We start from the raw sequence: 14,699 nt of genomic DNA, 5'->3' as shown, positions 1-14,699 counted from the left end.
TGCCGCAACTAGTATTTAAAAATTAAAACAATATTGTTATTAATCGTCGTTAATAAGTATTGCGAATCGTTCTTTTTTATATATACTTCTATACTATATAAAAAAGAAAACCCCATTTTTACTGACAAATAGCGGTTATTTATGCCGCGATACTAATTTTTTAAATTATTAAAAATATCCTTTTGTATTTTTAACCATTCCTATTTAAACTCTTCTTTTCATTTCATATGATCTATACTATCTATATATACTAATACGAAAATTTCACTCACACCAATTTTTTTTTGTGTTGATAATATCTCTAAATTAATTTTATTTTACTTATTTATTTTTTTAATATAATGTCTTGATTTATATATCTTATTTTTATTTATAATATATTTTAAAATATAAATCATTATTTATTATATATATGGAGGGACGACGTGTCATAACAACTAATATTAATATAAGTGAATCATGATAAAAATAGATACAACAACCTCGTACACATGACGATGAAGTTATTACAAATTTACGATGCTCTTAATTCATCCAATACCAATGGATTGTAAAAAATCGGGGGCTTCTCAAATAATCCAATTATCAGTAAGAAATGGAATATAATGCACCCAATCTACTGTAGAATGACCTGAATTTGCTGAAGGAGAGTACACTCATCAAACAAGAACCAAAGGTTATGTACAGTGCAAGAACAAAATACCAAATAAGATGGCATCCAAGACTTAACAAGAAACTTTTTTCGACTTTCTTCTCCAAAGCAGATCAAAATTTCTTGCCACGAGTAAAGATGAGTTCAGTTATTTACTGCTCTGTTCTGTCTAACGTACTATCTTGGACCAGACAGCTCCATGCAATGGGCGTCGTAGTCGTCGTCCATGGTCATTGTCATCCCATACATGCTCGAATGATCATGATCCATGTCCTCGTGGGCAACGGTCGAACGTGACTTGCTACTATTGCACGACAAATTTGCAGCACTGTGGATGTAGTTATGGGTGGATGCCCACTTTTCGACAAGACCATCGCCTTCTAACATCCGGACGACCTCAGACATTTTGGGACGATGGGCCGGTAGGTACTGTGTACAAAGTAGAGCTACTTGCAGCATTTCTCCAACCTCAATCTGGTCATAGTGGATTCCTAGTTCTCTGTCAACCAGTAGTTCGATCTTCTTTTCTTGTTGTATCTTCTTAACCTGCAGTGGAACAACTTTGTTACTTCTAGTTTCAAAATGATGTGCTTGTTCCTCCTAGCTTATCACAGTGGAAAAACGGGAAGACCGGATCAAATGTATGCCCATCTCCTAGAAAGTTTCTTTCGTCTTTTCAAATTTTGCGTTTTGACATTAAAATATGTATAGCGCAACCTCATAGTGTGCATCCTTTTCAGAGAGAACGTACCCATTCTAGCATAACTCCTTTCTGGTTCACCGATTTTCCAAACTCGAGAGCTCTCATTCCAGTTATAAGCTCCAAAAGTAGGATACCGAATCCAAATACATCAGTTTTCTCAGATGACTGGCCAGTGGAAAGGTACTCTGGTGCAATATGGCCGACCGTGCCTCGAACGGCTGTAGTTACATGAGATTCAGCATGGTCGAGTAGCTTTGCGAGGCCGAAGTCACCGACAATGGCCTCACAGTAGTCGTCTAGAAGCACATTGGCAGCTTTAACATCTCTATGGATTATCTTTGGATCACATTGCTCGTGCAGATACAGCAGCCCTCTTGCAGCTCCAATCGCAATTCTCTTCCTGGTGTTCCAATCCAGAGCTGGTTTCCCTGTAATATATAACGCAAACAAAACGAAGTCGACATGTATTATTTACCTGTTAAAATGCAAGTTAATATTTCAAAATCTTTTCCATCTAGCTGATAGCATTTCTTCTTAAGGGGGGGAGCAATATACACAACTTTTTATCACAAAACTTTTCAATCATGTAATGACATTACAGATAACAATGTCTGAATCGGACAATGTAAAGAATGCAGGTGTTTACGTATGAAGTTGCTGTCGTTATTTTCAACAAAAGCAAACTACCCTCCACTCCAAATGGCAGAGTTTTTTGGCCTTAAGGAACTTAAAGTTCAGTAAACCAAGCACGTCAAAACAAAATGCACCATACAAAGATGCATGAAAAAGATTCTTTGATATCTTGAAGTATCTACTGCAGTTAAAATGGGCCCTGCTCCAAACTTATATGTGATACTGAGGTCCACCATAAGATCACACCTGACAAATTTGTACATCATGCTCACCTAATAAAGCAGAATCAGAACTCAAAAACAGTAGTAACAGTTAGCAGACTTGCACGAACTCAAGACGGGTACTGACCTCTAAGCCTTGACGCAACACTCCCATTAGACATGTAAGGGTACACAAGAAGTCTTTCATTTGGGGTGGCACAGTATCCGATGATACGAAGCAAATTCCGGTGAACTGCTAGACTGATCATCTCTAGTTCAGTTCTGAACTGTGATTCCCCTGTAGTTCCTGTCAAATCCTTTAGCCGTTTGACGGCCACCAGTGTGCCGTCTCCCAGTTTTCCCCTGTAAACGTTGCCAAACCCCCCTGCACCAAGTATGTTCTTTGAGCTGAAGTTGTCGGTAGCATGTTGCAGCTCTTTAAACGTGAAGTTCCTAAGATTTCCCAATTTTGTAAGGTCAAGGTCCTCTTCTTGAACATCTGGAATGAAATATAATAAATAATTATAAAAAGAAAATGGTATGTACATAGATTGTAATAAATGCAGTAACAGACATTTATATACTTGCACAAGATTCGCTACCTGTAATGTTTAGAATGGACTGCTTTCTGTTCTTGTTTCTTTTCCAGAAGAGAAATCCAAACACGATAACTAATACAGAGACTAAGCTAAGGCTCACTCCGAGTGCAATTGCTAGTTTTCTGGAGTTGGTTCTTCCTGAATTAATGAAAAAACAGAAATGAAACACTTACTTATCAAGTTTGTATGCTGGTGCAGGCGTGCGCACACACAAATATATATATATATATATATATATATATATAGAGAGAGAGAGAGAGAGAGAGAGGATCACTTGGTTACCAGAAGATGGATTTACAGAGAATGCAAGAGGACTAGCCAGGGCTGATCCAGAACACTTTTCACTAGAGTGGCTTCCACATATCAGAGGATTCCCGAAAATGCTGCAAGAACATAACAATAACCAGGAAACAAAAGATCTTAAAGCATAAAACAGAACGTACTAATACAAACAAGAAAACAGAGAAATGCATTAATGAAAATTTTTCATATATTACTAGAACACAGTAAACTAAAGGTCATGTAATAAAATGATCAGTACAGAATTCTGCAGAGAAACCATACTTAAATGTTTTGGTGGCTAAAGTGGGAACAGGTCCACTGAGATTGTTGAAGGACAAATCCCTGAAAATATTCAACAAATGCAGAAAATCCCATAATTCACATGTGGAACAAAATCCCCGAATATAATTCTGAACATAACAACAGAATCAAGAATGTAAGAGATAAAGGAAAACAGTGAGATCAGTACTCACAAGAAAGCAAGTTGAGGGAGACTGGCTAAGGACAAAGGAACAGCCCCAATCAAGCTATTGTTGTTTAACCTCCTGTTCATTACAAGACAAACAGCAATAACAGACAGTACATATAAAGTCAAGAAAGAGATGTCGCCTGATAAGGAAATGCATATGAAGGTATAAAGCAATTATATTCTGAAATTTGCTATGAATAGTTGTGAAAAATGTTAAGACTCACAGGTATTGCAGATGATTCAAGAATCCCACAGATTCTGGAATATGACCAGATAACCTGTTATTGGAGAGGTCCAATGTTTGAAGGTTTGGAAGATAGCCTAGCTCCTTTGGAATATGCCCAGAAATATTATTGTTTTGCAGTAATCTGTAATGTAAAACTCAAAATCAAGCCCACAAGAAACTTCGTTCAAAATCTGTAATGTAAAACTCAAAATCAAGCCAACATGTATGTGTGAAAAGGTTTAGCAGTTTTCTTACACTTGTTTGAGGTTTGTAAGGTTTGCAATCATCCAAGACAAAGAACCTGATAAACCCTGACTAGGAGCTCCTCTGTGCACAGCATTTTGTCCACAAATAAAGAAAAGAAGATTCAAATTTTGCTTTAATCCAACAGTGAAATTCAAGAACTCCAACACATTGAGACAAGCTGAGAGAAGAAAAAGTAAAGACTTACAAAGCAGTAACAAGATTATCAGAATTGCAAGTGATCATAGACCAGCTACAAGGGTCCACTGAGTCTTCATCCCAGTTGCTCAGAGCTCCATGAGGATCATTCAAAGCTTCCCTTACAGCAATAAGAGCTTCAACTACAGCCCACAAGAAATCAGAAAACAAAGAAGCCAAAACCATAAACAAAGAGGTCAGAACAGAAAAACTTCACTTCCAAGAATGAAAAACAAAGGGATTTTTGTTTCTCAAATGAAACATTTGTGGGTACCTTCAGGATTTCGGGCCTCAAATGAAAAGGCCAGAGTGAAGAAAAAAGTGAGAACCAAGAGAAAGAATAGGCAGTTACTGGGCATGAGAGACATGATCATAGAGACAACATGAGGCAAGAAACAACCCAGACTCTCTTGGGAGTTTTCTCACATTTGATTCACAAAAACCATGTATTTAGTATGTTCCCTTTTCACCTTCTCTCTCTCTCCCTCCCTCCCTCTCTCTCTCTCTCTCACACACACACACCCCTCTTTACAAAGTCGCCATCTTTTTTACTGTATTCAAACCATTCTTTTTTGAGTATTTTTAGAACCCCTTTATTTATCTTCTCCACTCCTCTTGTCTTTTGAATGTGGGGGAGAGAGAGAGAGAGAGAGAACACACATATATAAGGAGGAAAGAAAAAGCAATTCTCTGTGTATGCGTGTGTGTTGGTTGTGACTCTGTACTAAAAAAGAGCCTGCCATGGGTGTGCATCAGTTCTTTGTTTTACTATCTCTCTCTTTTTTTTTTCTCTCTTTTGTTTTTGCTGTCTTATTATTCTTAAATTTCCCTTTAACTTTCCCAAAAATCTACTTAAACACTCTGTAACATCTGTATGTTTTCTGGGGTTTCCTTAATTTTCTTGTTTTTTAATGCTTAGGAGTTGTTTTCTGCAACTTTTTCCCCCTCCTCTTACTCTAAACAACGATCTTTTTACATTCTTCTGCTTGGTTGTGGGGTTTACCTTCCTTTTCCATTCATCCCATCTCTTGCTTTATTCCACTTTTTACTGTGTTCTTGTGTGTGTGTGTGAGAGAGAGAGAGAGAGAGAGAGAGAACAGAGAATCAGGTGGGATTACAGGGAGAAGTCAGTGATAGTGAGGGATTAGAAGCTCAGAATTTGAGAGTGACAGCAAAATATTTGGACACAGACATAAACTCTCCCTCCCCAAGCAAACCCTTCAATTCTTTCTTGTAATGATGTCCAAAAAAATAAAAAAAACAAACAAAGAAAACCTTTTGCATTAAATAATGAGAATAAATTTAATTTAATTAATATTAAAATATACTTTTTTTTTATGTATACTAAATGTGAAAATTATTAAAAGTAACCACTCAAGTATATTTGATGCGCGTGCATAATTTAATTTTTTGTGTGATGTTTATGTATGCATTGTTTAAAATTAATTAAATAAATTAACTCCACACGTACACAAATAGACAATTATTTTATATAATAAATTGATAAAATAAATGATTATTCGTAAGAGAAATAAGCATATCTACAGCCATTTCAGTCAAAAACTCGCGTTTTGTCTATTAAATGTAGTTAAGCCATGAACTTTAATAAATAGTATAGATAATGCAAAAGCGAAACTCTAATACAACATACTGTCATTGTCGATAATAAAAATTCTTGCATTCAACGCATAAAGTATTTTCTTCAAAACTCTCGTAATATTGTAGTCGAATAATATTTTCATGCATGCAGAGCGTCTTTCCACAAAATTATGATAATAATGCCATATTAATCACGAAATGTTCACGTTTATACTTAATATGATACATCTTATCCTTTATATCGAATCAGATTAAACTTCTTTCCCAGATCAAATTTATTTGTAATCCGTTAAATGCAGCTCATTCGATTTATTTAAGAATCTTTTATTTTTCCTTCCTAATAATTTTTTTTAAATAAATCAATCAATCCAAACAATCCTCATCCCCTCTTTTCAATAAGAAATTAAATGGGAGCAAATGAAAATGTACAAGAAAAGAAAGCATTAACTTGTGGCAGCCAAAACATGAGATAGGGGGAGAGTAGGAATTTTACCAAGAAAGGATAAAAATTTAGGGTTTGTGGGATTTGATGTGAGAGGGCAAACATGGCACTGTTTAGAGCAGTCTATCTTTGTTGTTCTTTTTGATAGTCTATGTGAGGGGGAGATTAGACTTGTCAATGTCTTTCTTACAAGTTCCAACCCCTCCATAATTATTACTTCCTTGCTGTCTTCTATGTTTGATTTTTTTGACTTTTAATTGTAGGGGTGATGTGTGTCATGTGTTGTTTCTTCCTCATGCAAACAATATGAGGTGATGAGGTATGTGTGTTGTGTGTTTTGATTTGACTAAGGATGTTGTTGTTTTCTTTTCTCATGTCATGGGATGGTGTTATGGTTGTATTGGTGAAATGGGCAAGACTTGGACATAGGGATGAGATTAGGAAAATATGACATAGCCATCTTTGAGTTTGGGGAATTTTGTGTCTTTATTAGAATTTTAGGGGTTTGTTCTTAAATAAATGTGTGGTTAAGGGGATGGGAATCTTGGAATTTATATATGGTTAAGGAGGTGTATCTCTAACTTTTTAAGGGTAGTTTCATTATAAAAAAAATTTTGTGATATGTTATAAGTTGGTAATAAGTCAATTGGGGCGAATGTGGATCTTTTCATTCAATTGTTTTTGCTAACAAATAGAGGGATCTATTTGTTAGATAGATACAAACGTCAATGGTACTAGATGTAATTTTTCAAACCATAAAGGGTTTACGTGTAATTATAATAAACATCAACAGAGAACGACATGATTATCTCTGTATATATTGTTCATTTTTTTTTTGGTTTTATTTGACGTGAGACAATAATACATACTCATTGTCATAAGCCTCCTTCAAATGAGGGATTTGGAATTTGAAAAGTTACATGGTCTCGTTTCTGAAAAATATTATTAAATGTTGTTGGTGTGCATTTTATTTCCTTTTATTTCATTTAGATATCCTTGTGTTGCATGCATATTGTCCGCAATCACCACATATTATGACTGATGTGCGCAAAAACTGATTCAGGAGCACGATATCAGTCCCCTCTGAGAAAAACTGTCTAAACACGCTCGAACAAAGTTCAGCGTTCCCGCCTTTATCATAATCACCCCTTTTAGCCCAATACAGTTACAATAATAAATTTCTAATTCCACTCTTGCCCTCTATCTAATTCTCTTCTTCTTGTCGATATTCTTCTCGAGAAACAAATCGATAATCCGAACACTTTGATATAATAATTGTGCAGTTTTCCTTAAATATACTCTTGAGGTGAAATTACTTTGATGCCCTTGTATTTTTATTCATGTTTTTTTAGCATGATTAATATTTTTGAGGAAAAAAAGAAAAAAAGAATAGAACATAGTGTATGGGAGTTTGAAAATGAAAATCTTTGTTGGAGTGCGTTTATTTCATTCGATGAGAATGGAATTGATTCTTCCACGTTGCTCCTTTTTCCTCTTTTAAGTGCCCATCACAAATAAAAAGCCCATCAAAGGCATAAAGCCAACTTCAACATGAAAAGCAATAAAGGTACCATTATGCCCCTCTTCTCCTTTTCCCAACATATATATACACATACATATACATATACATATATATATATATTACTATATTTATTTATTTTGCAAAATTTAAATGGTCCCCACATATTCGATACGTGTGTAAAATATTATAAAATTTTACTTAATATTATATAATATTAAGGTGGTTTTTTTATTTTATTATTTGAATTATATCCGTCTTTTGTTTTTTTTGGCTTTTAATTTGATATATCAACTTTGCGAAATTTGCTCTCTTTTATATATGATTATTTTGGATCTATTATTTTGTCAAAAAAAATCACGTGCAGCGTGCATGTGATATTTAAGGGCAATATGATGTTATGTTTTTCATATGCGCATTCATGTGATGTTTTTTCAGTAGAAAAATTGATAAAAAGAGTCAGTCATATATGACCAAGTAAAAATTTTACAAAGTTGAGATGATAGATTGACACAATAAAAAATTGATAGCAAAATATAAAAACGAAGATAGTTTAAATAAAAAAAAATATAGTTTATCCTAATATTAATCATATATAATAAATGTGATTATTGATTATCTGTGTCGTATTTTAATTTATTTTTTAATATTAAATAAATAATTTATTTATTTATTTAAATAAATAAATATAAAAAAAATAATTTATTTCTACGAAGTCGTAAGCCAGATAGCCCACAATAATATAAATATTTATGAGTTAGAATATAAAAATATCAAAAAATATAAATTATATTATATTAAAAATGGAATTTACGTTGAATTAACGTGGCATGATCTACACCATTCATTTCGTATAAGAAAAATCAAAATAGTAGAATATGTAATTTATTCATAATTTTTAGGGTTAATTATATTTTGTTATTCGAACTATTATCATTTTTACATTTTGGTATCTAATTTTTTTTTTTTTTGTATCAACTTATCATCTCAACTTTACAAAATTTTGTACTTTTGTTATTTATAACTATTTGAAATCAAGTTTTTTATCGAAAAAACATCACATGCAGTGCACATTTGATACTTAAGGGTTATATGATGTGATATTTTTCATATATGCACAAAATGTGATGTTTTATATATAAAAAAAAATGATCGTATATGACAAAGTGCAAATTTTACAAAGTTAATACGATAAGTTAAATAAAAAAAATAATGATAAAATATAAAAACGATCATAATTGAAATGACAAAATATAATTTACCCTAATTTTTATATGGGCATATTTCTTTTTGGATTTTTATATTCCAACAAATGGTTCCCTTTCCACTTTTGGCCCATTTTTATTTTTTATTTTTAGCATAATATTATTTATAAATATATGTCAACAATTTTCTTTATCTTTTGCTTTTTTTAAATATTTGGCTTTTTTCTTACTTTTAAGGAATTAAAATTATTTATTTATTCCAAATTTATTATTATTACTTGTTTGAAATTTTTTTAAATAAAAGCACATCACTTAAAGTTGTTTCTTTGGATTCCTCTCTTTTTGGGCAAGTACAATTTTGCATGCTTTAATTTTTTTTTCTTATTATTATTATTATTATTTTCAAATGCTTATCTATAATTTTTAAGGTAAATTATATCGATAATCCCTAAGATCGAAACTAATTACACAAATACCACTGGAAGAAAATTTACAATTGACACTAAAACATCGTAGTAAATAATTATTATCAATCATAATTAAATAAAAATCGATGCAAAAATTTAAATTATCTATCATGACAAATATTTTATCTGTACTCACAGAAACTACAACCAATAATTGTTGTGTGGTCGTGATTAATGACTATTTATTATGATTATTTATTTTTAATTAGAGTAATTAGCCATGATTAAATATTAAATTTCTTATAACGTAACCCTTATTTTTTTTTGTGAAAATATAGGTCGTTGAGCACGCTAAACTTTTATTTTTGCTAACACAATTTTTTTTTATAATTTTTGCAAACACAATTAAATATGAATTATTATAATTTTTTATCATTATTAATTATATTGATATATTAGTTGAATTTAAGTACTGCTCAGCGTATCAAGATAAATTATTATAAAATATTCACCGTTATTAATAAAAAAAATTAATTCCACCACATAAATAAAATTCTTTCCTTTATTAAAGGAAAAAAAAATAATTCCACAACATATATTTTTCATTTAATTATTAATTATACCAACTAAATCATTTTTAATTCCTTCATTAATCTTGATCCAAATTAAATTTGTTATTTATCTATAATGTGCATTTAAATTCATATTTTTCATTGAAAATATGGTTAAATTAAGGGTACAAAAGTAATTAACCCTATCTATATATTTTAGACCATTTGGTTAATCATTATTGCAATAATGCTTACCCAACTAATAATTCTTGGCATCATATTATATACACATAATTATTATTTAGAGTTTGGGCTAAGGTTAGTGGAATTATTTTGTACTTGTGAGAATAATAGGAAATTAATTTTAAAATTATTCACATATGTTTGTACAAACTTCAACAATTATTTATAAGATAAAGTTGGATTTTTATTTACGCTAAATTACAACGAACCCCCTAAAATTTGCTATAATTACGAATACCCCATCATTATTTGAAAAATTATAAATACTCTCTGAAATTAACCGCACCTAATAAATATCCAGCATTGCAGCCTAGCTAGTGTAGAGGGGTATTTGTTAGATGATCGTTAGTTCTAGAGCCTATTTGTAAATATTCAAACAATGAAGAGGTATTTTAATTATAAGAGAATTTCAGGGGAGCCCGTTGTAATTTGTCCTTTTGTTTATGATATGATTAATTACGAACATAAAAATTTGTCTATAGTAATTTTTTTATTTTTTTGTTCTCCATCGATGTGGGAATACATTTTAGGTTAATACATATATTTATAACCTAAATAATTCCTGCAACATAAACCTTATTAGATATTTATAAACAATATAATCTTATTCTTTTAACAAATACCCCCTGATGTTTGATGAAATTATGTAATCACTGGATGGAGGTATGAAAGTGTAAACTATACCCTTGCTATATATAATAAAAATAAAAATTTATAAAAAAATCGGATGGAGTGGATGAAAAATTTGAAAAAATATAGAAAAATTACCCACTTAGTTAATAAATTTTTTTAATAAATAAATAAAATTATAATCTTTAGTCCACAAGGGCGTTTTGTTCAGTTTACCACAAAAATTGGATGAAAGCCTAACGAAATAGACTAATTGTTAGATGATCGTTAAAATCAGGAGGGTATTGATAATTTTTCAAATAAAAAAAAATATTCATAATTATACTAAACCTCACAGGAGGTCGTTGTAATTTACCGTGCAATAAATGGTATCAAAATACGATCTTATTGATGTCAAATAGTTGAGATTTGTGTATGAACTTTTAAATGAGCCCAGATCAAAAAGACCCACATACACAAGAACATTTGGTAATTACATTTTTATATCCCTTGTATATTTAAGAGAAGCCCAAGGAGATAGGCCCAATGGATCACTGGTCCAGCCCATTAACTAATGCTGGCAAATAATTTCTTTTTAAATAAAATAATAATAATTAAGTAAATCGGTTCAACATTAATCTTATGCAATTCCCTAATTAATTCAAATAATTATGTAGATTTTTTTAAATTCATCATAATGATAATTAATGGAATTACGATGTTGTACTATTATCTCTTATTTATCGTATCATTTATTTGTTAATAATTTTATTGAAATATTAATTAATTAAAATTATGTAATTGTGTATGATGCAAGTAAAAATGCTCGACTCCAATGAATTGCGTACATATTTAATTTTGGGTTTTTGTAAGTTTTTAATATAAAAAATGTGTAACATAAAGGCCAGCACTCTGGCGCTAAAATTTGTAATAGAATAAAAATGAAAATAATGAAATAAGTAGAAAAATATTTGAATGTATGTAGTGTCAATAGTAAAAAAATTACCAATTTGCATAATTGCGAGTACTAGAAGTCTGGAACTCAAGCAGTCGGACCACTTTATGAATCGATTTCCTTAAAGCACGAAACACGAGGGTCTCCCTCTGCTCTGATTCACCTCCCAGAACTAGGGTTGGGAACAGATTAGATTTTTCGTATTTTAGATTTTCTTGGGTCGGTATCCAATTTTGTCGGATAGTATATTTTGATACCCGACACAAACCAATAAAATTGGGTACCCAGAATCAAATACCCAAATTTTTTTTTTCATTTTCATTTTTGTAATTAAATATAAAGGAAAGTAGGGACAACAAATAAATATTTAAAAGCATGTTTTTCTTTTGATGACTTTATACTTATAAATTTTGACTTGCATGCATGGTATGACTTTTCTTTTTTAATACATTATACAAAAATTTAATATAAAATTATAATATCAATTTATTAATATTCAAAAATAGTATAACATTACAATAAATTCAAATTAATAGACAAAATAATTCAATTCGTAATATCAATGATTTGATAAGTGGATCAACCAACCATATATAATTCTTTAGTTTACTATTTTACTAATAATAACATAATCGAGTATTTTTCTCTACTCGATAACCTAGAGTAACACGAAAGCCAAAATTCTCAAAAATTACCCAACTCAATCTATCGAGACTCGAACAACCTGATCCAAATGTCCACCCCCATCCCAAATACTTGATTTGTCACAAATTTCGAAGTTATAATCCAAACTAGGGACGGATCAAGTATTTATTTTTCGTATGGAGCTATCATCACGTCGATCGACATAAAACTCCTTCCGTAGATGATAGGAGCTACAGTATTCCGCTAACACAAGGCAACGACTTTTAATTCACACCTCCGATCTAGCAACCACATCTCGGCTTATGGTAGTTTCCTTGCATTAAGGAGAAGCCAAACTAACCCGAACAATATCTTCTAACCCTTTAAATGATAATCCTAGTCCATTAATGACTATAAGTAAAATAGAGGGCAGCAAATTGCTATTTATAAGTAAGGAATGGTTAGAACACGATTATGAATTGGAACGGGTCCGAAATTTTTGGGTCCGAGTCTAACTAAATGTGTTTTCAGTGATACTCGGATTAATTTTTTTTTAACCCACCTTGAACCTGGCACAAGTATTATTAATAATTAAATTTTTTAAATTCTGAAATTTGAGTTTCGAATTTTAAAATTTACCCACTTTATTTATTTGAAAATTACATATTTTTATTTAAATAATTAATAATGCACGATTCGATAATTTAATAAACAATCGAAATGTGATTTGAGAATTTCAATGATTTATATTTTATAGTACTTAAATGCATTGAATTATTTATAGATGTATATTTGATCAACTTGTTAAATTTATTTATAGTTTAAGAGTATTGAAATATTGATTTTATATAAATTTATGATAAGTGAATTAATAACTGGTATTTCTTTTAAAATAGTTTGTTTCAAGACTTCACCATCTGGATAGTAACAATTTGACTTGATTTAAATTTAAAACAATTGTATTATGGTCAAAATATAATTTAAAAATTTATATAAATGATATAATTGTTATTAGTTAACTCAACAAACTCTTTTTATATACAATTTTTTTTAAAAAAAAAAGTTGTGGGCCAAGCTGGTCGGACTTGCCCCGATGGGTTCTGGACCGATGCAGGATAGAGGGGTCAAAAAAATATCGGAACGGGGCGGGCCCCATATTCAAACTAGAGATGACAGGACAAGTCTCGAGTTCACCCTAACCTGTTCCATATTCACATTGCGGCCAAACCTAAACCAAATAGAGAGGAATACCTAAAAAGAGAGAAATTGTAAATAGTTGCAACGAAGAATAATAAATCATAAACTGCCAATTGTCCCATAATAAAATATAATAAATCACAAACTATTATTTAAGTAATATATACTCACATACGTTGAACTCAAGCCCAAAACCTCTGTTAAGCTCAAAGGGTTAATGAAGTCAGAAATGATATATTGGTCGAACAATCATAAAAGAGAATTAGGGTAAATCTATTGACCATACCTTAATATTTTGTTTGAGGATTATTTATAATTGTGTATAGATGTCCCGACTTCATTCGGGCCCTTCCTAGATGTTCCCTTGTGTCTAGTTTTGAAAGGGCTCATGTCTTGGTCTTAAGTCGGATCATATTGAAACGACTCTTTTAAAGATAAAAGAAAGAATATAATTATTTTATCCATATGAAACAGAGACATATACGTTGAAAAAAATTAAATTTATTTTTAAAATGTTAACAGGGACATATTATTTTATTTTTAAAATAGAAATTAATATTTTATAAATCTAAAATATATCAAATTTATAATATATTTTAAATAAAAATTTAAAGAAATACCCACTAAATCATATATATCCTAAGCTGCAATAATTGGGAATTGTAAATGATAGGATGAGTGGGTGCTGAGTGGGTGCTTAGGAGGATCCATGCTCCCACAATACATTATTTCTTAAATAAATAATAATTTGGATTAGAACATTAATCATTATTATCTTATTCAAAAGCAAATCTCAGCTACTACTTACATTAATTTGATTCCATTGTGATTTGCACATATTTCTATACACTAATTATATATATATATATGAGAAAGTTTGTCTTAATTCATAATTTGTCTTATTTAAACAAGAGAAATTATCGCCGTTTTTCCTAAAATCTGACATAATTATAAATATATTATTGTGTTAAAAAATTACAAATATCCTTCTAATTTTAGTATCCGTCTAAGAATAAGTCTATTTTATTAGCCTCCGTTAGATTTTCATCCAATTATTTTTTAATAAAGTGATCAAAATGCCTTTTTTGTATTATGTTTTATAATTCTAATATATTTCTTTTCGAATTTTTTAAAATATTTTCA

At 30.7% G+C, this 14,699-nt stretch overlaps 1 protein-coding gene across 1 annotated transcript; it reads right to left on the bottom strand.

Moving 5' to 3' along the window:
* Nucleotides 1-428: 428 nt before the first annotated feature.
* On the bottom strand, nt 429-5,137 carry LOC105162890 (protein CLAVATA3 INSENSITIVE RECEPTOR KINASE 3). Its single transcript, XM_011081052.3, has 11 exons — nt 4,480-5,137; nt 4,216-4,348; nt 4,020-4,091; nt 3,763-3,906; nt 3,543-3,614; nt 3,352-3,411; nt 3,070-3,170; nt 2,791-2,925; nt 2,337-2,687; nt 1,404-1,783; nt 429-1,198 (listed from the first exon to the last, which is right to left on the bottom strand). Exons 1-11 carry the CDS (start codon nt 4,577-4,579, stop codon nt 830-832), a joined length of 1,917 nt encoding a protein of 638 aa, XP_011079354.1. The 5' UTR covers nt 4,580-5,137; the 3' UTR covers nt 429-829.
* Between the last annotated feature and the right edge of the window lie 9,562 nt (nt 5,138-14,699).

The sequence above is a fragment of the Sesamum indicum genome, linkage group LG5 (assembly GCF_026168435.1).
Source record: "Sesamum indicum cultivar Baizhima isolate 11 linkage group LG5, ASM2616843v1, whole genome shotgun sequence".
Taxonomy (NCBI): Eukaryota; Viridiplantae; Streptophyta; class Magnoliopsida; order Lamiales; family Pedaliaceae; genus Sesamum; species Sesamum indicum.
Note: the sequence above shows the minus strand (reverse complement) of the source record. Positions and strands in the feature narration are given on the sequence as shown.